General features: G+C 31.8%; 1 protein-coding gene across 1 annotated transcript; it reads right to left on the bottom strand.

Moving 5' to 3' along the window:
- Positions 1–290: 290 nt before the first annotated feature.
- Positions 291–26,682, bottom strand: LOC134708352 (vacuolar protein sorting-associated protein 16 homolog). The gene is made up of 22 exons (XM_063568818.1): positions 26,559–26,682; positions 24,240–24,331; positions 23,325–23,425; positions 22,463–22,591; positions 21,944–22,088; positions 19,930–20,048; positions 19,468–19,587; positions 19,110–19,165; positions 15,986–16,060; positions 14,962–15,056; positions 14,498–14,574; positions 13,111–13,236; positions 12,479–12,606; positions 12,026–12,170; positions 11,081–11,215; positions 10,372–10,480; positions 8,566–8,663; positions 7,968–8,072; positions 6,251–6,498; positions 1,577–1,673; positions 1,168–1,271; positions 291–508 (listed from the first exon to the last, which is right to left on the bottom strand). The coding sequence occupies exons 1-22, from the start codon at positions 26,600–26,602 to the stop codon at positions 364–366; spliced, it is 2,493 nt and encodes an 830-aa protein (XP_063424888.1). The 5' UTR covers positions 26,603–26,682; the 3' UTR covers positions 291–363.

Genomic DNA, 26,682 nt, shown 5'->3' with positions numbered 1-26,682 from the left:
TGGTTGTTCTGTAGGTACCTAATGACAGCAGTGCTGATTGTCAATTTTGAGAATTCAATTTGCCGAAAATTTGTACAATATAGAATTAAAGTTTTCCAACCACTAGCTCAACATTTGAATGGAAGTGAGGAAGCCCCTAAACGCACACATGACGTTCACTAAAACCAGAGTTTTTGACGGAAATGCATCAAACTCGAAAATTGTCTATTAATATTCAGTAAATATAGTCATGCTATATATATTCTGTGTAAAAGTTCTCTGCAGCTATCAAATGACACTTTAAATTGTTGTGTATAAATATGATTTAATATTAAAATGTTTATTGCACAAGTATGACAAATAAATACATCTAATTGTCTTGGATTATCTTTTTGAGCCTAACTGTTGTTTCATTGTTTTGATGCCCTCTACTAATTGTCTATCAGAATGTCCACATTTCGACAAAACAAAATTTAATTCCTCTTCATTTCTGTTCTCGAATGCTGTATCTGCTGCTGCTTTCTTGTTCCTGTTGATGATAATTATTGAAATCATTACAGAGGCGGATTTAGGGGGGGGCCAGGGGGCCCGGGCCCCCCCTTTTTGGAAAAAAAATTGGTTGCTTATATAGGGAATAACTGAAGCGTGACTGGACCGGGCCCCCTCTTAGGTCAGTCAGTGGGCCCCCACTTATGAAAATTTCTGGATCCGACACTGCATTAAAATAGTTGTTTAACATAATAAAATTACATTAACAATTTAAAAAAAAAACATCTAAAAATTTCACATATAACTTTAATTATAAATTGCAAGGATACTAGCTCACTGCATGAAAGGAGGAAGAAAATGACCCAGTTATGTTTACTCAATGTAACAATAAAGTTTTATAAGGGAATAAAGTGGCTTAGCTACCAATTATACAATAATGCATTCGCTTGCACCTATCCAAAACCAAAAAAATGGAAGAAAATTTTAAGATTAACAGTGTTTAGTGAGCTAAGCATCAATAATTACCCTGGATTTTTTTAAATCTTACTTACATTTCGCAGAAATATTAACTGGCAATTAATTTGATAACATTATTTGTATGCAGAATCGTCTAAAACCACAACAATTAATTATTTTTGACCATTGTCCAAACCAATCACAATTAAAAATTGATAATCTGAAATATTTGATTACACTTACCCTACTTTAACAAGACATCTGACTTTTTGTTCTGGACTGACTCTGGACATATACTTCATAGCTTCATTTACATTATGGTGCTTTGCACAAACCTCTACAAAAGCCTGAAAATAAAATAAGGTTTCTTTATTTATCAAATGTATAATTTAAACAAGACCACAATATACTTATTCAAAATGTAGGTGATTATGTTCACAGGGGAAATAAAATTTAACGCAAAACTGTAACCACTACTTTAATATTGGGCAAAACATGCATCCAATTTGGATATATAAATGAGTGCAAATTAGATTACATAAAACAAGTTCTAAATTGTTATATTCTTAAAGTCTAAATCAATTGGTTTAATTCATTACCTAAGCAACAAAATATATTTTACAAACTATTTGTTAAATGTACAATTACTCACTTCCATTCCAACTGGTGGTTTCTTGTTGCGGGAGAATTTATCTAGTTCTACCCATTCCCCTGCCTCTGCTAGAGCTTGGATTTTTATCCACCAGTATCTGAAAATGGTAAAATCTTTATAAAAAGACTAGAAAAATTCAAAATTCCAATTCATTCAAACAAAAAAATGGTGAAAGTATGCATAGGACACAGATGATGTCCCTGCTTGCATATAACATTATAAAGGGGCATAACTCAAAATCGGTAAAAATAACAACACCCAAATTTAAAATTGAGTATTGTGGTAATAAGCATTGTGTATGATTTCCACAACATTTGTTTGAGGCACATAAAGTTAAATAATCGCAAATAATTTGAGACATATGTTTGGACAAGGGTAACACTACATGCCCCTCCTCTGCTGATCAAATATATTAAGGCATTTTTGTTAGGTATGCAATTAAATAATAGATAAAGACCAATAATGGCAAGTGAATGTTTAGTATATGTGCAGTTGTTTATAGGACATTTTAAACAAGTAAAAAAATAAAGTGACCTACAATATGATGTGTTTGATCCCCTTTTAAAGTAGTTGATAATTAACCAGTCGTAAGCAGTTGAGCTAGGTGGGTTCTTATTTAGCTTAGTCAGTTAGACTGCAGACTTCAAACACACAAATCAAGTCCTGATGAAGACGATGTGGCTTTTATAATAAGAATTATGCTCTTCTATAACAAGAGGAATATGTGATGGTATTACTATTTAGAACACTAGTCCTCTGATGCAGGTAACGTAAGGGTACCCAAATTGAACGTAAGGGTACCCAAATTGCACCTATTCAGAAAAAATAGCAACGGAAATCTTACAAGATTTTCTAGAGACTAAACAATTTGTATTTTTATGATTTGATATTATGTACGTTTTTCAACATAGGTAAACATATTTACAGATATTCACAAAACGTTCACAGTATTTATCAACAGATGGCTGTGTACTGAAAAAGCAAAATGTACGAAAACGTCACCATGCGACGTCATCAAAACGTCATCTTTTAAAAATTAGCAAATACAATATATAATAAGTATCCATTTCGTACAATATGAAGAGTAAGCATGGACTAATATCCAATTGTTCAAAATATTTGAAAAAAATAAACAGAAGCTCGGTTATTAGACTTTTGACGATGTGAATTTAAGCATGAATGCAATTTGGGTACTCCTCATTACAGAATCATGGATAGTTTGGAGGTTGATTCAAACCCAATTTTTAATGACTCGATATGGATTAAAAATCAAACTGGTGTACCTATACAATAAAGAAGGACAGGGCTACAAATAAACACAGTATGGACATTTTTTTCTTGATCATAAACTAGAGGCTCTAAAGAGCCTGTGTCGCTCACCTTGGTCTATGTGAATATTAAACAAAGAACGCAGATGGATTCATGACAAAATGGTGTTTTGGTGATGGTGATGTGTTTGTAAATCTTAATTTACTAAACATTCTAGCTGCTTACAATTATCTCTATCTATAATTAACATGGCCCAGTAGTTTCAAAGGAGAAGATTTTTGTAAAAGATTACTAAGATTTACGAAAAAATGGTTAAAACTTGACTATAAAGGGCAATAACTCCTAAAGGGGTCAACTGACAATTTCGGTCATGTTGATCTTACTTTGCCAACATTTATTGTATTGTAAAGTTTATCTCTATCAATAATAATAATCAAGGTAATAACCAAAAACAGCAAATTTTCCTTAAAATTACCAGTTCAGGGGCAGAAACCCAACAACAGGTTGTTCGATTCATCTGAAAATGTCAGGGCAGATAGATTTTGACCTGATAAACGATTTTACTTCATGTCAGATTTGCTTTAAATGCTTTGGTTTTTGAGTTACAAGCCAAAAACTGAATTTTACCCCTATGTTCTATTTTTAGCCGTGGTGGCCATCTCGGTTAGTTGACCGGGTCACGCCACACATTTTTTAAACTAAATACCCAAATGATGATTGTTGCCAAGTTTGGTTTAATTTGGTCCTGTTGTTTCAGAGGAGAAGATTTTTGTAAAAGATTACTAAGATTTACGAAAAATTGTTAAAAATTGACTATAAAGGGCAATAACTCCTAAAGGGGTCAACTGACCATTTCGGTCATGTTGACTTATTTGTAAATCTTACTTTGCTGAACATTATTGCTGTTTACAGTTTATCTCCATCTATAATAATATTCAAGATAATAACCAACCAGATGCTTCGCAGGGCGTAGCTTTATACGACCGCAGAGGTTGAACCCTGAACGGTTGGGGCAAGTATGGACACAACATTCAAGCTGGATTCTGCTCTAAATTTGGATTGTGATTAAATAGTTGACACAGCATAGGTTTCTGACACAGAATGAATGTAATCAAATGAACTTAAAATTTTTGTTTTCTCTTATAGCAATTCACTATGCTGTTGAATATTAATCCTCTCAAAAAAATGTTTGAAGAAATTTTCTTTTTATTTATGAAATTTCAAATGAGAAAAATTGAACCCAATTTTTTATTCACATCCCCATTTCCCTTATTCCAAAACCAATTTCAATTAAAATATTCTAATGGAGTTTGCAACAATTACTACTCATTTAAATACATCATAAAATATTAAGATGTAAAAAAACTGCTTGTTATCACTGAATGGTAAAGATTATTTAAATTTATCAGTTGGTAGTAAAAAGTGAATATACATTGTATATTGTATATAACAAAGATTTAAGTTGATTCTGGACAAAGAAAGATAACTCCAATTAAAAAAAATTCATGCAGATATTTCTTGCTTACTATACTGGACAAAGAAAGATAACTCTTAATTAAAAAAAATTTGCTATTTCACAATATTGTGAAATTAGATATTTCTTGCCATTGCACAATACTGTGCAATTGAAAAGACTTGCTATTGCACAATACTTAATATAATAATTTTAGATCCTGATTTGGACCAATTTGAAAACTGGGCCCATAATCAAAAATCTAAGTACATGTTTAGATTCAGCATATCAAAGAGGCCCAAGAATTTAATTTTTTGTTAAAATCAAACTTAGTTTAATTTTGGACCCTTTGCACTTTAATTTAGACCAATTTTAAAACTGGACCAAAAATTAAGAATCTACATACACAGTTAGATTTGGCATATCAGAGAACCCCAATTATTCAATTTTTGATGAAATCAAACAATGTTTAATTTTGGACCTCAAATTGGGCCAACTTGAAAACTGGGCCAATAATCAAAAATCTAAGTACATTTTTAGATTCAGCATATCAAAGAACCCCAAGGTTTCAATTTTTGTTAAAATCAAACTAAGTTTAATTTTGGACCCTTTGGACCTTAATGTAGACCAATTTGAAAACGGGACCAAAAATTAAGAATCTACATACACAGTTAGATTCGGCATATTAAAGAACCCCAATTATTCAATTTTGATGAAATCAAACAAAGTTTAATTTTGGACCTTTTGGGCCCCTTTTTCCTTAACTGTTGGGACCAAAACTCCCAAAATCAATCCCAACCTTCCTTTTATAGTCATAAACCTTGTGTTTAAATTTCATAGATTTCTATTTACTTATACTAACCCTATGGTGTGAAAACCAAGAAAAATGCTTATTTGGGTCCCTTTTTGGCCCCTAATTCCTAAACTGTTGGGACCGAAACTCCCAAAATCAATACCAACTTTCCTTTTGTGGTCATTAACATTATGTTTAAATTTCATTGATTTCTATTTACTTTAACTAAAGTTATTGTGCGAAAACCAAGAATATTGCTTATTTGGGCCCTTTTTTGGCCCCTAATTCCTAAACTGTTGAAACCAAAACTCCCAAAATCAATCCCAACCTTTCTTTTGTGGTCATAAACCTTGTGTCAAAATTTCATAGATTTCTATTATCTTTAACTAAAGTTATAGTGCGAAAACCAAGAAAATGCTTATTTGGGCCCTTTTTGGCCCCTAATTCCTAAAATGTTGGGACCAAAACTCCCAAAATCAATACCAGCCTTCCTTTTATGGTCATAAACCTTGTGTTAAAATTTCATAGATTTCTATTCACTTTTACTAAAGTTAGAGTGCGAAAACTAAAAGTATTCGGACGACGACGACGACGACGACGCCGACGCCGACGACGCCGACGCCGACGCCAACGTGATAGCAATATACGACGAAAATTTTTTCAAAATTTGCGGTCGTATAAAAACAGTAAAATTTCCTTAAAATTACCAATTTAGGGGCAGCAACCCAACAATGTGTTGTCTGATTCATCTGAAAATTTCAGGGCAGATAGATCTTGACCTGATTAACAATTTTACCTATTGGCAGATTTGCTCTAAATGCTTTGGTTTTTGAGTTATAAGCCAAAAACTGCATTTTACTCCTATGTTCTATTTTTAGCCATGGCGGCCATCTTGGTTGGTTGGCCGGGTCAAAAAACACAAATTTTAAACTAGATACATCAATGATGATTGTGGCTAAGTTTGGTTTAATTTGGCCAAGTAGTTTCAGAGGAGAAGATTTTTGTAAAAGTTAACGACGACGGACGCCGGAAGCCAAGTGATGAGAAAAGCTCACTTGGCCTTTTAGGCCAGGTGAGCTAAAAAACGTAGGTGAAAAAGTGTCAAAATAGGTGCAATTTGGGTACTGTCACGTTAGGCTAATAATCAGAAAATATATACCTTCTATCTGGAACTTTAAACTCTTTTCTTAACTGTTCTGAAACTTTAAAGTTGTTTTCCACTGTTAGTCTATAAATAGTCTGATGCAATGACAAATCCATATATGGTCGATTAAATTCTTCCTCTAAACGTTTTTGATATTTTAAAAGTTTAATTTGGTCCTCAGTCTGTTTTATCACAAAATCATGTCTGCCTTTCTGATAGCATTTAATAGCTTGGTTCAGAGTTTCTGTTCTATCATCCAATCGCTGGAAAATAACATCAATATATTGAATATAAACATTGTTGGTATTGAATGTTACTAACAACCAATTTTATTTGAAGATTTGATGTGAAAATATTTGTGGACGAAAATCAGATTTTTCTAGACTATAAACAACATATCAGTATATTTACATGCACATGTAAAAAAACTTTTAAAAAAAACAACAACACAGCTAGAGTTCTATAAAGCTTCAACAATAAATTATTTAACATCAGATGTCTCCAATAAATATTATGGCCATCAAACTTACTCTTCCATAGCATGTGACACAATTTTAATCTTTTATTAGGTGGGGGTTTTCATTTTCTGTTTTAGTTGAGACACTGTCTAAAATTTGGAATGACCATTTTTGTCAGAATATATATATATATATATTAGTCCAGTCAAACTAAGATTTAACCTCAAACTAATTGCAACAGAAAATGTTTTAGATCTAATCTATAGCATGATGCCCTTAATATACACAGAAAAAAGTCCCATAAAATCTAACTTGAGGAAAACTCAAAATCAGCATTTTTAATTTCCTATGGAAATTTACATTGGAAGGGAGATAACTCTTGCAAAAATGAGTCTTTTTTGGTAAGTTTTTGGTTGTTTTTCTTGAAATTTAAGTAAAGTATGATACTTGATGGGGTTATAAGTTTGTATTTGACTAAATCATGTAATCTTCTGATCATGAAATGTACAAAAATGAAGTGTCATGGGTAGTTTTATTTTTTTTGTGCATTTTTCATTAAAGAAATTGAAAATTTGAAGCTTTGAAACCATTTTAAAAAAATAATGAGAAAATTTGGTATTGTTTATATCTGTATATTATATTTTTTCAGCAACTAACTTATCAAAAACTTTAAACCACAAAAAGAAGAATACATGCTTAATTATTTTTATTAAATTTGAGATTCTTTACCTTGACATGTTGAAAAATTCAATAAATGGTCAACTTATGAATTACGAAATCTAGATTATAGTTTGATAAAATATATGAAAACACCTTAAAGTTGTGTGTTATACTCTAAAGACCGCTAAAAAATCAAGAATCAATACATTCTGATGAATAGAAGCGGTAAAGTTGTAATTTTTATTGATATTTCTGCCTTTTTTGCAAGAGTTATCTCCCTTTTCAATGCAAATCTCCATAGGAATTTTAAATGGTAATTTTTTTAGTCTTCCTCAAGTTAGATTTTATGGGACTTTTTTCTGTGTATATTTGGGGTATAATGCTAAAGATTAAAACTTAAAAATCTTCTGTTGCAATTACTTTTGGGTTAGGGTAAAATTTGTGCTAGATTGACTCTATAATGTGTTCTGGCTCAGATAAATACCATATCACTCAGTTATCACTCATATTTAATCAGGAAGAAAGGAAAGGGAATATCATTGCCTTACATATATGAGGAACTCTCTTCCTCATATCATGTCCAATACCAATACACTTATATAAAGAATTCTTACCTCATCATCAAAGCTCCTCATGACTTTACAGTTACCCTCCTCTATAAAATTATCTTCCTGGTAATATAAATCTTCCAGTAACTTAGGGTTCTGTTGTCTACAGTACTGCACAAAAGAAAATAGGTGAAAAAAGTAACTTTCATACAAATAATATACATTTAAAACTATAAATACAAAAATATTTTCCTATTGATATCTATATGCAGTATTTAAACCAATGCATGTATTCAAACCAAAATTGTAAAATCTAAGTAATCAAGTCCTGTATTACCCTGTCAAATAAGAATTCTAGCTCCTAATGAAAATGTGTGCAAAAGTTGAAATTTTACAGCAAAAGTAGGTACAATGTGAATACCAATAACTAACTTACAAAAGTCTTATTGAAATGTTTTTCTAGCTGTGGCAATGAAAAACTTCATCATCATTTAGCAGACTTGATTCAGTGTAATCAATAAGAATACTGACAGGAGAATTTGTTACCAGGCAATTTCATTAAAACCATTGCAAATGATTTTATTTAGAAAGTATTGATACTGTTTCTAATATTCCTTATTATAAAATAAGATTTTACCTAAGGTTCATGTTTTACACTACTTACCTGTAGGAACAAGGAATATGATATAGGCATACTTCTAATAGACATCAGAAAGTCACCTTGTGTCATGGATTCCTTCAATCTCAAGAGTACTGTATATACTGAAAAGTAAGAAATCTGAGTGAATAAAAGGAGATATGGGTTCTAAATCAATGAGTCTGCAACCAAATGACAAAAAGACATACAAAGGGAACATGCAATCTTCAACTGTAATATCAAGCCAAATCATAATTCTACTGTTGGTAAATTAAATCTTACATTGAAGACATTACATTATCTAATTTTCATTTGTCACACTTAAGCACAACTTTTACAATTTATCAAAAGATTTCTACTTTTCATTTGAACCTTCAAGTTGGTCCTGAACGTGAATGAAATATTTGACAACAAGAATCAATTGATAAGAACTTCATATAATATAAAATAACTCATAACTGCAAGCTTGATTAAACTTGATTATAATAAAGTTGTTAATACTTTGGTCCGAGATGGTCTGTTTTAGCGTGCCCAATTTCATTTTACACACAAGTCATGTGCTAATGTCAGAAACTTATGTAGTGTTTGGCTCAACACTGTCTACACTAGGACATCCACATATGGGATCATGTTACCTTACTGAAGGTTATCATGATCATTGTAAGGTTTTGTAAGGTTGGTCAACCTTTTTTCATGGTAATGTATTTTTGAAAATCATTATATTTGCTTACAATATTTGATCTATCAATATACCTAAATCTGTATCCCAACTTTCTATAGCTTTTGATAATGCTATTTAATCTATCAATATACCTAAATCTGTATCCCCACTTTCTATAGCTTTAGATAATGCTATTTGATCTATCAATATACCTAAATCTGTATCCCCAATTTCTATAGCTTTTGATAATGCTATTTGATCTATCAATATACCTAAATCTGTATCCCCACTTTCTATAGCTTTAGATAATGCTATTTGATCTATCAATATACCTAAATCTGTATCCCCACTTTCTATAGCTTTTGATAATGCTATTTGATCTATCAATATACCTAAATCTGTATCCCCACTTTCTATAGCTTTTGATTATGCTATTTGATCTATCAATATACCTAAATCTGTATCCCCACTTTCTATAGCTTTTGATAATGCTATTTGATCTATCAATATACCTAAATCTGTATCCCCACTTTCTATAGCTTTAGATAATGCTATTTGATCTATCAATATACCTAAATCTGTATCCCCACTTTCTATAGCTTTAGATAATGCTATTTGATCTATCAATATACCTAAATCTGTATCCCCACTTTCTATAGCTTTTGATAATGCTATTTGATCTATCAATATACCTAAATCTGTATCCCCACTTTCTATAGCTTTTGATAATGCTATTTGACCTATCAATATACCTAAATCTGTATCCCCACTTTCTATAGCTTTAGATAATGCTATTTGATCTATCAATATACCTAAATCTGTATCCCCACTTTCTATAGCTTTAGATAATGCTATTTGATCTATCAATATACCTAAATCTGTATCCCCACTTTCTATAGCTTTAGATAATGCTATTTGATCTATCAATATACCTAAATCTGTATCCCCACTTTCTATAGCTTTTGATAATGCTATTTGATCTATCAATATACCTAAATCTGTATCCCCACTTTCTATAGCTTTAGATAATGCTATTTGATCTATCAATATACCTAAATCTGTATCCCCACTTTCTATAGCTTTAGATAATGCTATTTGATCTATCAATATACCTAAATCTGTATCCCCACTTTCTATAGCTTTAGATAATGCTATTTGATCTATCAATATACCTAAATCTGTATCCCCACTTTCTATAGCTTTTGATAATGCTATCTGATCTTTATGCATCTTCATCAGTAGTGGAACTTGATGGGCAGCTCTTGGTTCATAATCTAACAACTAAAAATACAATGATATGTAGAATTGTAAAAAAGCAGAAAGTTTGTCTCTTGCACGTTAAAGACACCCTTGTAGATTGCGAAAAAGAGCAGGCTAATGCCGCTACAAGGCAGCACTCGCACCCGCAAGTGGAGAGGGATTAATATAAGTTGCAAAACTTGTTTCCCAATCCACTATAAATAAATATGTTTAAACTAAACGAACAATTCAAGTATACATTGAAAGTTTGTGAGTCATATACATGTAATCACTTACTAATTTGTCCTCAATGCTTGTTTGTATTTAATTACCAATTTCTACATATTTGTGCAAATTTGGTAAATGTGAAATCTTAGAAAAACATGGTACTATATCAGATTATGTTTAATTGTAGTAGTATCCATAAAGCTTGTGATGGTGGCATCTGGATGCTAAGTGGCTACAACAGCTTTAGCCAAGCGTCTTGACCGTCCCGTCCTGGTGAACAGTTTTGAGCCTGGCTGATGGGACAACAATGACTTTATACACTATAGTGTTCTTAGTTCAAAGCTGCTTTTTTTTTCAACATTTTGATTAATTTTTTTACATGATTTGACTATATCATGTATATAAAGTACCTACTCTAATGGCTAGTTCTTCTCTGCCACATTCCAGAGCTTCGTTGGCTACTTCTGAGTAAGAGACACCTGGTGTATCACCAAGTTTTTGGGCAATCGCTCGTGCAATGACTTCATCATCCTGATTCTTCTGCTTAACCTATTCAGAGAATCAACATATAATGTTTACCATGTGTGATGTACAAAAAATATTGGAGTCCTTATCTTTCATTCTTATCATATTGTCAAAACAAAGCTTATGGTCTTTAATAAACCTCGCCCCATTTTTGCGCCTGTCCTAAGTCAGGAGCAATTGGCCTTTGTTTGTCGTGTATGATTTTTAATTTTAGTTTCTTGTGTATTATTCAGAGTCTGGTATGAAGTCCATTATCACTGTACTAGTATACATATTTGTTTAAGGTCCAGCTGAAGGACTCCTCCTAGGGCATGAGTTTTTCACTGCATTGAAGACAAATGGGTGGCCTTTGGCCATTGTCTGATCTATGGTCAGGTTGTTCTCTTTGACACCTTCCCCATTTCCATTTTCAATTTCAACTTCAAACATTTGATCAACATAGAACATCATTTTAATATGTTAATAAGGACATAAAACAGTGGGTTTAGAAAGTGACTCTTTTAAATAACATACCATGTTGAATCTGTTTTGTTCATTAATTTTCATGATAAAAGGTGAACAATGAAGTTTAGTGTAAAACAACATTTCCTACATGGTTGTTTGCAGAATTTGTCAAATACAACAAAATCAAGTATCCACCAAAAATCTATAAATCCAGGAAAACTGATTATAAAACGGTTGAATAATCAAAAAGCCAGTAAATTCCAAAGAAATGACATTTTAGTGTTACAATTTTTCATCCCAATCTGTGAAAACCTAAATTCCTAATCATTAATGTCTACTAAACATTTCCTCCTTTAACAGATAAATGTGTAATATTTTGATATTGAGTACCTTGTAACATGCCCAATGGGCCAGTATTCTAGAACTTCCTTCAGCTTCTGGTATCTTCAAATATTGACTTATCTTGATAGCATATGCAAAGAATTTCCTCAATACTAGTCTATCTATCAAAACAGTTGTTGTTAATTTTTCTAATCTGGATAATTTGTTAAGAAAATACAATCTTAATACTGGTTATATCTATTTCTTTACTAAATTTGATAAAAAATAAAAACAACTGATCAAAAATAATTCAAGATAATACCATGCTTTATAATACCTCTCAGGCAAATAAACAAATATACAGTGGCTAAGAGTTGCTTACATCCATGTCTTTTGGATGCTATCAGATCGTTGTCTCAATGGCAATCATACCACACCTTTTTTTTAAAACAAAATTATAGTAAAGGAACTTTTTGTGTTTCTCATTGCTGCATTGGTAGGTGATAAAACAAAAAAGGATACTGTGTATATGTCAATGGTATTCCAATGGCATGATTCCTGACTTGGTTAAGTACTCGTAACATCTGACACATGTCAACGAAGGCTTGTGGATTATAATCTGTTAAAAAACACTTCCCAAAAGAAGCAGCCTGAAATACACAACATAAAAAATCCACTATTAGAATTTTCTTTTTCTTTGAAATTTTTTTTTTGAAAGCATGTTTTTTTGTAGTGTGAGCTATAATAAAGAAGGAACAGACTTATAAATATTAAGCATAATTCAACCAGAATCCTCATTGCAATAAAAGTCCAGGTTGTGATGATTAGTTCATAAGGTCTCTTTTTAAATTTTGGTTCTTCTAAGGTGAATATGGGAACAAGACATAAAGGTATTTGCCACTACTATTGCCTTTGTTGTTGTTTTATGAAGTCCGACTCAATGCCATGAAAGTGTAACAACCGGTGGAAAATGCAAACAACATGATTGTAACTCATCATAATTCAACAGCATACTGAACCGTATATGCGGAAAAGAGCTTTGACAAATTAATATGTTGAAAATATGGAGTGAGTGACAATAACTATATGCTCCATATACTTAATAGTTGAAATAACATTAAAACGACTTTTTAAGTGGATATATATATTGTTACCCTTAGTAGCTGTTTCTGTTTTGTTGGTTCTAATTCATGACCTGATGCCTGGATACATTGATCTACTGCTACATCTAGTTTGTCTTTGATCATTCTGACATATTCATCTGCTTTCTGGCTTCCTTTCTGAAAAACAATATTAAATCAATAACAGAAGGGTTGCTACTTGTTTGATGACCAGTGACACATATTTCATAAAAATTGCTGACCAGATCATATTTACAATTAATATAATAAGCAGGTTCTGCATGGAAATAAAGAGTCGGAAATTCTGACTGTTAATGGAAAATGAGGGTATGTTAGATAGAGAAAGACATTTAATACTTCAACAGATCATCTAGATCCCTTAGAGAGTTGTTGTATGGATCCTAAAAATGTGCATAGAGTTTGGCATATGTCTGCACATATTTTCATCCCTCACAGCGAAATAGAAACATCTCTTTAGCTAATATTTGAATGCTAAACAGGAGAAGTCTAGGGATGCTAATCATGACATGTTTCTATATCCAAAGTCAACCCTTGGGGTTAAATCAATGATATAGATAGAAATAAAGCAACATATGATACTGTAAATTCAGTAATTATTGCGAGGTTTTTATTATTGCGAACAATGAGAGAAACTTGTGAACACAATAATTTAAACTCCCATGAAATTTTTTATATGAATTAAACAGGATTTTTCTCAAAATCTTAAAAATTAAAATCGCATTTCAGTCTAAAATGACAAAACCCCAATAGTAAATGCATGCAATAATTTCTGAATCTACAGGAGGGTATGGATGGGGGGGGGTCTGTTATTCTGTAAACATTTAATTTTCACCCCATTTTTCTCTAATCTTTAAAAAATTAACCCCTTTTTTCTCTAAACTTCCAAAAATTTACCCTTTTAATCTCTAATCTTCTATTTTTTGGCTCATTATTCTCTAATCTTCATTTTTTAAGGGCATTATTCTTTAATCATTTAACCCCATCCAAACCCTCCTACAGTAGCAGTTTCTCCAGAAAATAAGAAATTTGCTCTAGGGAACAGCCCTTTACAGGAAATTTAACTCCATGTAACAATGAAAATATGTCACATCTACCTAAACTAGTTTTGGTGATTTCACAGAATTCATATTTGTAATACATGTATACATAAAACTCAAGGCAGTTGCAACCTAATAGAGCTTAATTTTTATTGGGATATCTTTCAGTGAAGAAATCATTTTTAATTTTTAATATTTCTTTTTTTTTTGGGGTTTACAAGTCAAGTTTTTAATTTTTTGGCCTCAATAGACATTTATTGTTGAAAATTTGGTAAATTTAATACTGGTAGGGATGATGTCCTATTAATTCTGATGTTTCCCTCATGTCTTTTAAAAAAAAATATCGATGTAATTCTATATACCATAAATTCTCTGTTAGCTTCATACAACATGGCTCCTGGTTCCATAGAGCCTATTTTGAATATTTTCTCTGTTACATCTAAAATTTAATAACATGTTTGATCTTGTTACAACTGAAAGACATAATGACATTATGATGGAATAAATAAATTTGGTGTATTTACTGTCCTCTGATTGGTTTAAAGAATTAGCTTTATTTTCAATGTTATCAATTTTCATGGTGACACGCTCACCATTAATTTTTGACTCTTCACAATTAACATAATCCCCTTTGGGATTATTCAATGTGAAGAGGCAAAAATTAATTTTATGGTTCAATTAATTCAAAATAAATAACAGCCATTCATTAATTGAGTGTAGTGGTTTCTAGACATGTGTGTCATCAGAGTGCTATTAATAACTTCATGTTTCAAAATTTATTTCATAACCCTGAAAAAACTTTCTACAAGAAAATAGTAAATTTTACCTGGAACTTTATGTAAAAACTCATGCTGATAATTTTGTATAATGCGAAGTCCATCATCCTCTTGAGTTAGGTGTACAGGGGAATCAAACTGAAATCTAAAAAAAAAAAAAAAATAAGAACAAGAGGCATGCATCATGCACATCACTTCAAGCATTACCCCACTTTAAATTCATAATATCAGAAAACAGTAAGGTGTCTGACAAATCATTAAAAAGCATTACATTACAATGCATTACTAATGAGCTACTAACCAAATATGAAGTAATTCTGTACAACAGTATTGGAGAAATGTGTGACAATTATTTTTAGGTTTAACATACTGAATGAACGGATGTGCCAAGAGCACATGACACCCCGTTATTGGACATATTGAAATTGCTGGAAAAATAAAATGGGGTATCAAAGGCATTTCATCATAAGCTAATTAAATGGTGCTTATGGGTATCGATTTGTAAATCCAACAGCTTGTACCAATTCCTACAATTATTTACAGTTTCCCCTCAATCAATTCCCACAAACTCAAATTATGGTACAATAATTAAATATCTGACAATCAAAGTCCCAAAACTCTTGAGTGTCAAACCCGAAAAACAAAAAGAAAAGAAAAAGTGAGCCTCCCTTAATTTTACATTCACAACAATAATGTAAAGTAAGAGTAGAATATCTTTCCATGAATACAGGAAAGAAAAATTTCCTTTAATCTAAGTGTCAAAGTTCGCTAACTCTGGAATGACAAAACGAAAGAAAAAAAAAATCTAAAGAAAGCTTACTTTCATCAATTCTACTATTGTGCTCGAGTTATATGAGAATTGGTCAAAGCAAATTGGAGTTATTGTACAAAGTATTTACAGACGGACAGATGGACTTACATTAGTATAAATGAATACCATCCAGGTTTTTTTAAAAGTATCTTAAGTATTTGCAAGCAGTAAAAAGTTATCTGTCAGATCTAAAAAGTGCTTAAACAATAAATAATAAACAAATATAATAGTTATTTATTGTAAGTTTTCAATGTCTTACTTACTTGATCCAATCTTTATCTGGTCCCACTACCAACATGATTTTATCCCACATGGCAACAACAGCTCCACTGCCACACCTTCAAACAAAACAACAAGTATCACTTATATATATATTCAACAAGAAGGCATTTTCAACCAGATGCTCCGCAGGGCGTAGCTTTATACGACCGCAGAGGTTGAACCCTGAACGGTTGGGGCAAGTATGGACACAACATTCAAGCTGGATTCAGCTCTAAATTTGGATTGTGATTTAATAGTTGACACAGCATAGGTTTCTGACACAGAATAAATGTGTTCTAATGAACTTATTTTTTTTGTTTTCTCTTAAGAGCAATTCACTATGCTGTTGAATATTAATCCTCTCAAAAAAATGTTTGAAGAAATTTTCTTTTTATTTATGAAATTTCAAATGAGAAAAATTGAACCCAATTTTTTATTCACATCCCCCTTTCCCTTATTCCAAAACTAATCTCAATTAAAATATTCTAATGGAGTTTGCAACAATAGCTACTCATTTAAATACATCATAAAATATTAAGATGTAAAAAAAACTGCTTGTTATCACTGAATGGTAAAGATTATTTAAATTTATCAGTTGGTAGTAAAAAGTGAATATACATTGTACGAATATGAATATACGGGACGGCTGCAGTGCAGGCGATTTGGTGTCACGATATCACAGTAGCATGGGTAAGAATCCCGGCGAGGGAAGAACCAAAAATTTGCGAAAGCAAATTTACAGATCTAACATTGTTGGGTTGATGTTTAGACGAGTTGTATATACATTATGTACACAGCCATGTATCACCATCATTGATGGCGATCCGATGGATACATCTGTTGTAGGGTTGTCACTGACTCAGACGTACTTATGAATATAATTATTTTCTGTGACTGTATCTTACATTAATTTGTAGGATCCTTTACTATAGATAATTTAGCTGATCTGTAACAATAACATCTTCATGCCTTATATATCATGTACTGTAGTACGCCGCTAGAATAACACTGACGTGGAAAAGTAACACATGGCCAGCGAAAGCTCTTTTTTTGAGAGCCCAGGTGGTCGTGTGGTCTAGCGGGACGGCTGCAGTGCAGGCGATTTGGTGTCACGATATCACAGTAGCATGGGTTCGAATCCCGGCGAGGGAAGAACCAAAAATTTGCGAAAGCAAATTTACAGATCTAACATTGTTGGGTTGATGTTTAGACGAGTTGTATATACATTGTATATTGTATATAACAAAGATTTAAGTTGATTCTGGACAAAGAAAGATAACTCCAATTAAAAAAAAATCTTGCAATAAGATATTTCTTGCTTACTATTCTGGACAAAGAAAGATAACTCTAATTTAAAAAAAAATTGCTATTTCACAATATTGTGAAATTAGATATTTCTTGCCATTGCACAATACTGTGCAATTGAAAAGACTTGCTATTGCACAATACTTAATATAATAATTTAAGATCCTGATTTGGACCAACTTGAAAACTGGGCCCATAATAAAAAATCTAAGTACATGTTTAGATTCAGCATATCAAAGAGGCCCAAGAATTTAATTTTTGTTAATATCAAACTTAGTTTAATTTTGGACCCTTTGGACCTTAATGTAGGCCAATTTGAAAACAGGACCAAAAATGAAGAATCTACATACACAGTTAGATTTGGCATATCAAAGAACCCCATTTATTCAATTTTTGATGAAATCAAATAAAGTTTAATTTTGGACCCAGATTTGGACCAACTTGAAAACTGGGCCAATAATCAAGAATCTAAGTACATTATTAGATTCAACATATCAAAGAACCCAACCGATTCATTTTTTGTCAAAATCAAACTAAGTTTAATTTTGGACCCTTTGGACCTTAATGTAGACCAATTTGAAAACATGACCAAAAGTTAAAAATCTACATACACAGTTAGATTCGGCATATCAAAGAACCCCAATTATTCAATTTTGATGAAATCAAACAAAGTTTAATTTTGGACCCTTTGGGCCCCTTTTTCTTAACTGTTGGGACCAAAACTTCCAAAATCAATACCAACCTTTCTTTTGTGGTCATAAACATTGTGTTTAAATTTCATTGAGTGTTTAAATTTCATTGATTTCTATTTACTTAAACTAAAGTTATTGTGCAAAAACCAAGAATAATGCTTATTTGTGCCCTTTTTTGGCCCCTAATTCCTAAACTGTTGAAACCAAAACTCCCAAAATCAATCCCAACCTTTCTTTTGTGGTCATAAACATTGTGTTTAAATTTCATTGATTTTTATTTACTAAAACTAAAGTTATTGTGCAAAAACCAAGAATAATGCTTATTTGTGCCCTTTTTTGGCCCCTAATTCCTAAACTGTTAAAACCAAAACTCCCAAAATCAATCCCAACCTTTCTTTTGTGGTCATAAACCTTGTGTCAAAATTTCATAGATTTCTATTAACTTATAAACTAAAGTTATAGTGCGAAAACCAAGAAAATGCTTAATTGGGCCCTTTTTGGCCCCTAATTCCTAAAATGTTGGGACCAAAACTCCCAAAATCAATACCAACCTTCCTTTTATGGTCATAAACCTTGTGTTAAAATTTCATAGATTTCTATTCACTTTTACTAAAGTTAGAGTGCGAAAACTAAAAGTATTCGGACGACGCCGCCGCCGCCGCCGACGACGCTTACGTGATAGCAATATACGGCGAAAATTTTTTCAAAATTTGCGGTTGTATAAAAATGACTAAGGGTCACCAACTGAAAAAAGCAGCTGTGGAATTCAGTGTTGAATGCAGTGTACAAAACACCAAAATGTTTATTTATAAGTGCCTTCCTTTGGTACCACTTATGTTTTATTCATGAAACACCCTTAGAAGAAAAAAACATGAATCTATTAAAAAAAACATTATTTTAACGAGAACATATATAAATAATTTCATTCAAACATCACTTCCTAAACTTTTCCTTAATCATCAATTCATTAATTTTTACTATGGATGATGTGCATAAATTATTGTAACATTAATTTTATTTTATCAAAAATTTTAATTATTTGACTGCCATTGTATCCACGGTCACAATACTTCAAATCATATCTAGTATTTGAGATAACAAACATTGCATTAACATAAACAGTATTTACCATGCTAATTGTTGTGGGCACTGTGGTGACTTTGTATTAAATTCACAATAACATTTCTGTAAAAAAATAAGCATTTAAATTATCTCAAATATGTAAATACTGAACTTAATTTAAAAATAACAATATTCAGGCAGCTCAATATCAAAAGATTTGTCAATGTCTGTTGGAAACCTTTCATTAACGATAAAAAACATGAATAACAAAAATTTGCTAAGCATGCCCTAATCATAATTCAAATTTTCAGAAAACAAGAAGGTGTATGACAGATTTGAAAAAGAGAATTCATGTTTAAATCTGCTGACCAAATATAAAGGCATTTTGTTCAATTGTTTCTGTGACAAGTGAAGTTGGTATTTACCTGTAAATCTGAGGAGCCAATCCAAATTACACCTGAATCAGTAAACATGGCCAGGTATTTATTACTGTAAGATACAGACATCATAACATATTCATTAACCTCTGCTGAAATCTGGGGACTCTGAAAATTGAAAATAATAAACATTCTGAAGGTTCTGCACTTTAGTATTACAATGTACCTACATCGGACATGTTAACACTTAAATAACATTTGATTTGATTTGATGTGTGATAGTTCTCAGAAAAATATTCTTGGCTAAGAATTTTTACAAAAACAGCTGTATCTCATCTTTACAATTTTCTTTTATAAAAAATAAAAGTAAAAGCAATTCACTTTTAATGTATTGGTAATCACTGATCTTAGGAAACATACCATTGTATGCTTCTTATATGTTTTATCATAATTTCAAATTAAAAAAAGGGGGGAAAAAGCGAAGAAGAAAGAAAGGTATATGTCATCTACCTGATACTGGAACTGTCCACCATGATCAATTAAATAGAGTTCTTTCCCTTTAGCTACAAGTGCTCGGGACTGACGATCTAAGTTTATAATGGTCCAGCTACTAGGTTCTGTCTGCAATCCTAAAAAATTCAAATAAGGAGCACATTTTAATGTCTAATGCATTGTATATCATAATTCGTTGATCAAAATTTCATAACCTACCATTAAAATCATTAAGGTCAAGGAACAGTAAATGGGCTATGTCGCAGATTTTGCTCAAATTTTGCATACAATCTTGGCTCGGTGAACTACAACTGACAATCGAAAAAATAATGCATTTATCTCTTTTATTATCTGAAATATTGCAGATTGATTTCTTTTGATATGGGTGAATATTTGTATAGAAAGCACATACAATCAGCGAAAAAACATACAAAATTTGTCTTAAAATCGCCAAATCTTTTATTCTACTCCATAGATTTTTCTTTAAAAACTGTATGTTGTTGACACATAAAATTTCGTTATAATGATGCAAAATAAAGATAGGGTCACCGACTCCGTTTGTTCTCTAATAATCAATTTCTCACCTTGTTGGTAGTGAAAAACGTCAAAAATCAAGGTTTAACAGCCTGCAACACGGCGATGTTACGATTATTTCAACGTTTTATAGGATTTTTTCACAAAGAACACAACATTGAATGATGTATACCGTAAAAACGAAGTCGGTGACCCTATCTTTATTTTACATCATTATAACGGTAATTTAAGAAAAATCTATGGAGTAGAATCAGAGATTGGGCGATTTAAAGACAAATTTTAGAAGGTTTTATGCCGATTTTATGTGCTTTCTATACAAATGCTCACCAATTTTGTAAGAATTCAATCAGTAATATTTTTAATGATTAATGAAATAAATGCATTATTTTTTAGATTTTTAGTTGAAGTTCATCGAGCCAGAGTTGTATGCAAAATTTTACTGAAATCTGTGACATAGCCCATTTACTGTAACTTGACCTTAAGGAACATGCCATCAGTAATTCATGTATGAGAACAAAAGTAAACTGACCATGTTTTTGTTGATAGCAACAATGTCTTACTTTAAAATCGCAGTAATGTTACTAGTCAAATCAAATGAGATTAGAACCTAAAACAAGGTAATACCCAAACTTAATTGTGCATAAAATAAATTTTCAATAAATATGTAACCATACGCAGTTACAAACATTTCATTCTAAATGATTTGGAAATGAAGTTTTATTAATTGGGGGAAAATATAATTTTGTTGATATTTAATTTTTCTAGTTTTCTCATACAAACCTATAGGAAAATTGAACTTTATTGAACATTTCAATTTTTTTTCATCAATACTGTGAATCCATTTTTGTCGTTGGATAACATTTTTTTTTGTGGATATCATGTGTAAATAAACTTATCATAGATACATGTAACAGGATTAAAATTTTATATTTACGCCAGATGCGTGTTTCGTCTACAAAGGACTCATAAGTGATGCTCCAATCAAAAAATATGTTTAAAAGGTCAAATAGAGTATGAAGTTGAAGAGCATTGAGGACCAAAAATTGTTAAAAGTACAGCTAAGGTCATCTATTCCTCAGGTAGAAAAGCCTTAGTTTTTTTTTTAAATTCAAAGTTTTGTTAACAGTTAATCTTTAATTATGAACATATCAATGATAACTTAAGTCAACACAGAAGTGCTGACTACAGGGCTGGTGATACATTCGGGGAAATAAATCTCCACCAGCAGTTGCATCGACCCAGTGGTTGCAAATAATCTCATCATATATAACAGGATTGAAATTTTATATTTACACCAGAAAGGTGAACCACAAAATTAAATGTTCAACGAATGACAAAATTTCTAAAGTCTTGTATGCAGACTTTCACAAAACCATGAAATCAAATATCCACGAACATACAAGGTATCCTTTATCCAAGAAAATTGGTACCCATTAAAAATAAATAAATCCACAGTACCCTAAAACACCACAAATAATAATGACTGGACATTATTTACCTGGAACTTCGGCCAATCTTCGTATCCTAGGGTCGTCCACACTATTGATTATAAATATTCTAAATGTACTGGTTAGAATTGCTATCCCAGTTCCTTGGAAACTATTAAAAATCTGACAGTCTATCACCTTCACATCTTTGGCTTCCTTAAACACAAATATACAAGAAGGTAGAATACTGATTGATTGATTGGTGAGTGATGTCTACTTACTTGGTACATATATCAAATCATTTTCAAAACATAATTAATTTATTTAAATACAGTAAATTTCTGGTAGATTGAATTTGAATGAGAGATAACAATACATTTTCTTGGAAAAAGATGAGCACAAACATTGCTGATGATAAATCTAAAGTGGCTTAGTGTCACATCTGGAAAAGATGGGTACCTGTTATACCCCTGCTTTGATAATGCAATTTTGAAGAAAATCAACAAAATATTGACAAACTGGTACATTTGGGAAACAATCTTGTTAAAAAAACTTGGTAAGCAATTTATAAGGTTAGTAAAATTGACTACCTGTCCCAATCCAAATGTTCTTTTGAAATTAAGGAAGAAGTCATAGACTAAGACAACACCATCATCCTGTACACAGAGCAGATCTTCAGTAACTGTCCAGCCCATCTTTACAATCTGTCCACTGTTCCACTGTAATAACAAGGACATAGTTAAATGATATGATACAGGTATAAAAGTATGGTGCTGTGGTATGATTGCTTATGAAACAATCAATAAAGCCAAGAGATGTGAACAATAACAGTTGACATAGGGTTTGTTAAATAATATGCCAAATAAAAAGCTGTCACTTTTTGTATATAAATCCAACTGTAAATGTACATACTATCAAATAGAATTTTATATAACTCTGGTTATCACTATTTGTGCAATTTTCCTTTGATCTTTTTTGGTGATAATTTTTCATATCATGCTACTCGCTTGGGATGGAAAATTATCGCTAGAAACTAAGGAGGCACATGGCACTACTAATGAAATTGACATGAAATTGACAACTTCGTCATAGGTAAAATAGCGATAAAAAGATTATCATTGGTCATCTCAACTCGATTGCTTTTCTTGTTTTCACCGTTCAGGGTCAAGCGAGGAAAGCAATCTCGTTGTGATGATCAATGATAATCTATAATTAAATCCTGTTTTTTGTAAGATTCAAAATGTCTGTAGTGCAAATAAAAGATGGAAATTAAAAACACAAAACAATGCGAACAGACCAGAAATGTTCCATGTATTCAAAGTGAATTTGAAATACAATATCAATTAAATCTGCTTGAAGTCTTGCTTTGTTACATCGAGCAGTTCAGGTAGCATACATGTATGTCTCTTAAAACTATTTTTACTTCTGCTTATGACTGAAATAACCACTCACCCTCATTTGTCCTATTTGATAACCAGCTGCTGTATAGGTGGTGATAACTGGCTTAGTGCTGACCTGTACCCTGGCTGTTTGTGCATCATCTCGTAACAATGCTATAAACAAAAGAAACAGTATCAGAAATTCAGATAAAGCAAATGAAATGGTATCAAAATGATTTAAATTAGACTTACTGAGACAACACCAACCATCACTACATGTATATTTCTGCTGCTTCAAAATAGTGAGGTATAGTAAATTTAATAACTCCACCTTTCCTAAAAGGCATGTGTATTTATGAATGAAAGTTTCATTTATTCTTAAACTTGATCAACTAGCTGAAAAATTCTAGTCCATTGCTACTAAATGGTGCAGGTGCACTGAGTGATCAAATTTAGCCATTTAATTTCAATACAAAACTACATACAAATAGAAAGATAAAGCAGAGTAAACTCTATTTAAAACTAGGGATTAAATCTTGAGGCTCTTGGAGGGCTTGCACTTCCTACCCACTGTTTTCATTGTGTCATGTAAATTTCTGGTGATTAACTTTATTGTTGAATTCAGTGATAGTAATAAACCAGACATGGAGAATAGAAATGGCAAACTTAATTTCTTGCTACATTGAAGACCTGTTGATGACCTTCTGCTGCTGTTTTTTCTATGGTCGGGTTGTTGTCTCTTTGACACATTCCCATTTCCATTCTCAATTTTGTTAAACTTAGTATGGTCATATGAGTGATAAAACTACACCATATATCATGTACATGTGTATTAGACAACCAATTCATAAATGATAATGGAATCTGTAAAACATCTACATACATTACATGTACATCAACTTAACCAATAACAATGTGTGAGTCAATAGACTCTGAACTGTACAAAAGGGATATGAAAATAATCTTACAGGATTTTTTATTTACTTACCAATTGGTCCACCATACTGACATGATGCCACCGCTACAAACTTATTGAGATCTACTATGTCAGCCCATCCCATAGAATACAGCTCAGTCTTTCTGAAAATAAATATTCAAATAATTTAACTGTCTGTTGTGAAAAAATTTCTGCTTCATAGTTTTGGCATGTTCACTGTCTGGTGAGTGTCTCTATTACATTATGTATCATGATTATGCAAAGCAGGAAGCCAGCAAAAAAGAATATATACATTTGTAACTTAAACTACATTGTACGAGTTGTAATATTGCTGAGGAGGAGGGTCACATTTGGGTATGTACAAAATATAGGAAATACATTTATGTTGTACATGTACATGCATACACATGCAGTCACATTTAATTTGATTTCTATTGAAAGATTAAAGCTGTGCGTTCAAAATAAAAACGAACAAAATGAAACTTGCCAAAATAAAAACACAACAGCAAAGAACTGTATGCTATAATTCTTATTGTGTCTCTATTATAATTAGAGTTAAAAGGCATTGACCAAAGCACAATTTGTATGAGCTAAAATTGTGCATAATCAACACAATTACAAATCTATAAAATTACAAAATGAAGCCTTCATTTTTAATAAATATTTTTTGACATTAAATAACAATGGCTAAATAGGTCAGTTTTATCAAATTTGTTCTAACGTCTTTAAAAAGCGCTGTTGAATATGTTTTAAATTTGTCAAGTTGTAGTAGTGTTATTGTTTTAAATATAGAAACCGAAAAACACACAACAATATATGCGTATGCAGTTGAAACCGACAAAATGTGGTTGATACGAAAACATATGACATACGAAAACATATGACACGACGATATATATGAATATGCAAATATGTGTACATGTGTATAGTGACAAACATGTAAAATTGAGAATAGATTCAGTGAATACGTCAACATGGTCTATGAGCATGATGAGACAACAACCGACCAAAGAGCAGAAAAACAGATTAACTCTTTAACCCAGGCAGAGAATCTCACATGACTTAGGAAATTGTTTCCTCAAATTCATACCTGCCAACTTTCACGATTTAGGCGTGTACTACACGATTTTGACCCTTTGTCACGATTGCACGATCGTGTTCCTGAAAAACCCTCTAAAACACGATTTGGTGAAAATCTACACGAAAAATATTGTTGTTCCCAATTTTGAACTGTGTCCATTGGAGGAAAATCGTGTTCAGCCAATCAAATTGCATGTTTCTCATGATCAAATTAATCAGCCAATCAAAAACGTTTTCTCTCAAGATTATTTTAACATGCTAGATATTGAACTTGTGTTGTATTCCTTTTTTGTTAGTCAGAATTGTAAAATCGTGAACATGGCAAATGATTTTTCAATTGCATGGAGGTTCTTACACAGAATAAGAATAAAAGCATGGCTGATTGACAAACTTCCATGATGCAGTAATACCATGAAGAAAATAAACAGTAGTTTATTCACTTATTTATTGACATTACACTTGCTGTAACATAATCTTATTTATGTATTCAATTCAATTACCAAATCATTTAAAGTATAATCTACTATTCATTTTTTTTCACATGGACCCCCCCCCCCCACACACACACACACACACACATGCACACACACAACATCAATATGAGGAATCACTCAAATGAGGGACTACCCTTAGTCAAGGGGTCATTTTACTCTTGTAAAAAATTAATAAGAAAAATGTAGATTTATTAACTTATAAATGGGAAATTTGGAGCAGCTTTTCTAAATGAAGGGTCCAATTATTTTGAATAATAAAGAAGATACAAGGCCAAGAACATATCAAAATTATTGGTCATGTGTTGACCATATAATACCAGATAGATCACAAGATGTATAGTTCTTTGGGAAAAGTTTCTTCCAATAATATGAATGTGTGCTCATTTGTACTTAAAAAGTGGTTTTTAATGTCCTAACATTGAGGGGGTATCCCTAGGTGTTGTTCCCAACCTTAGAAAGGTCCTTCTTTGTGTATAATTTTAAATTGTAAAAGTCAACAACTATTTAGTATCCTTACATATGAAAATAATTCCTGGTCTTATAGCTACATGTTCATATTTTCTGCTGATATGATAACTAGAATCATGCAAATAAACTTAAGAAAAAGGCATACAAATATGACACTTTTTCTAAACCACAATACAGTACGCGCAAAATAGTCGTCGCACAGAATTGTAACCTTTGAAATTGTTGTCGCGCGCTAAAACCCCCATGGGCATTTTCAAAAGTTGGCAGGTATGATTATACTTCATTCTTTAGAACAGTTTGAATTTAAATCAAACAATATAAGAATAACCTTAAGTAAACGTCCCCAAGAGGGTTCCAGTCGGCAGTTGCCATTAAGAACTAGTATTCCACCCTTTGACACTTGCTAGATCTGTTTTCTTCTGCTTTCTCAAACCGCCCCTTACATCAATGTA

The sequence above is a fragment of the Mytilus trossulus genome, chromosome 2 (assembly GCF_036588685.1).
Source record: "Mytilus trossulus isolate FHL-02 chromosome 2, PNRI_Mtr1.1.1.hap1, whole genome shotgun sequence".
Lineage (NCBI taxonomy): Eukaryota > Metazoa > Mollusca > Bivalvia > Mytilida > Mytilidae > Mytilus > Mytilus trossulus.
This window is presented reverse-complemented; position numbering and strand designations above follow the sequence as displayed.

Excerpts from the sequence above, each read along its gene's own strand:
- LOC134708352 (XM_063568818.1), bottom strand. The coding sequence starts at position 26,602 with ATGGCAACTGCCGACTGGAACCCTCTTGGGGACGTTTACTTAAG. Across the intron at positions 12,171-12,478 it reads ATACCATTGACATATACACA|ATTAGAAAAATTAACAACAA; the intron begins GTATCCTTTTTT and ends CAAATTATCCAG. Across the intron at positions 10,481-11,080 it reads GAGAAGAACTAGCCATTAGA|TTGTTAGATTATGAACCAAG; the intron begins GTAGGTACTTTA and ends TTGTATTTTTAG.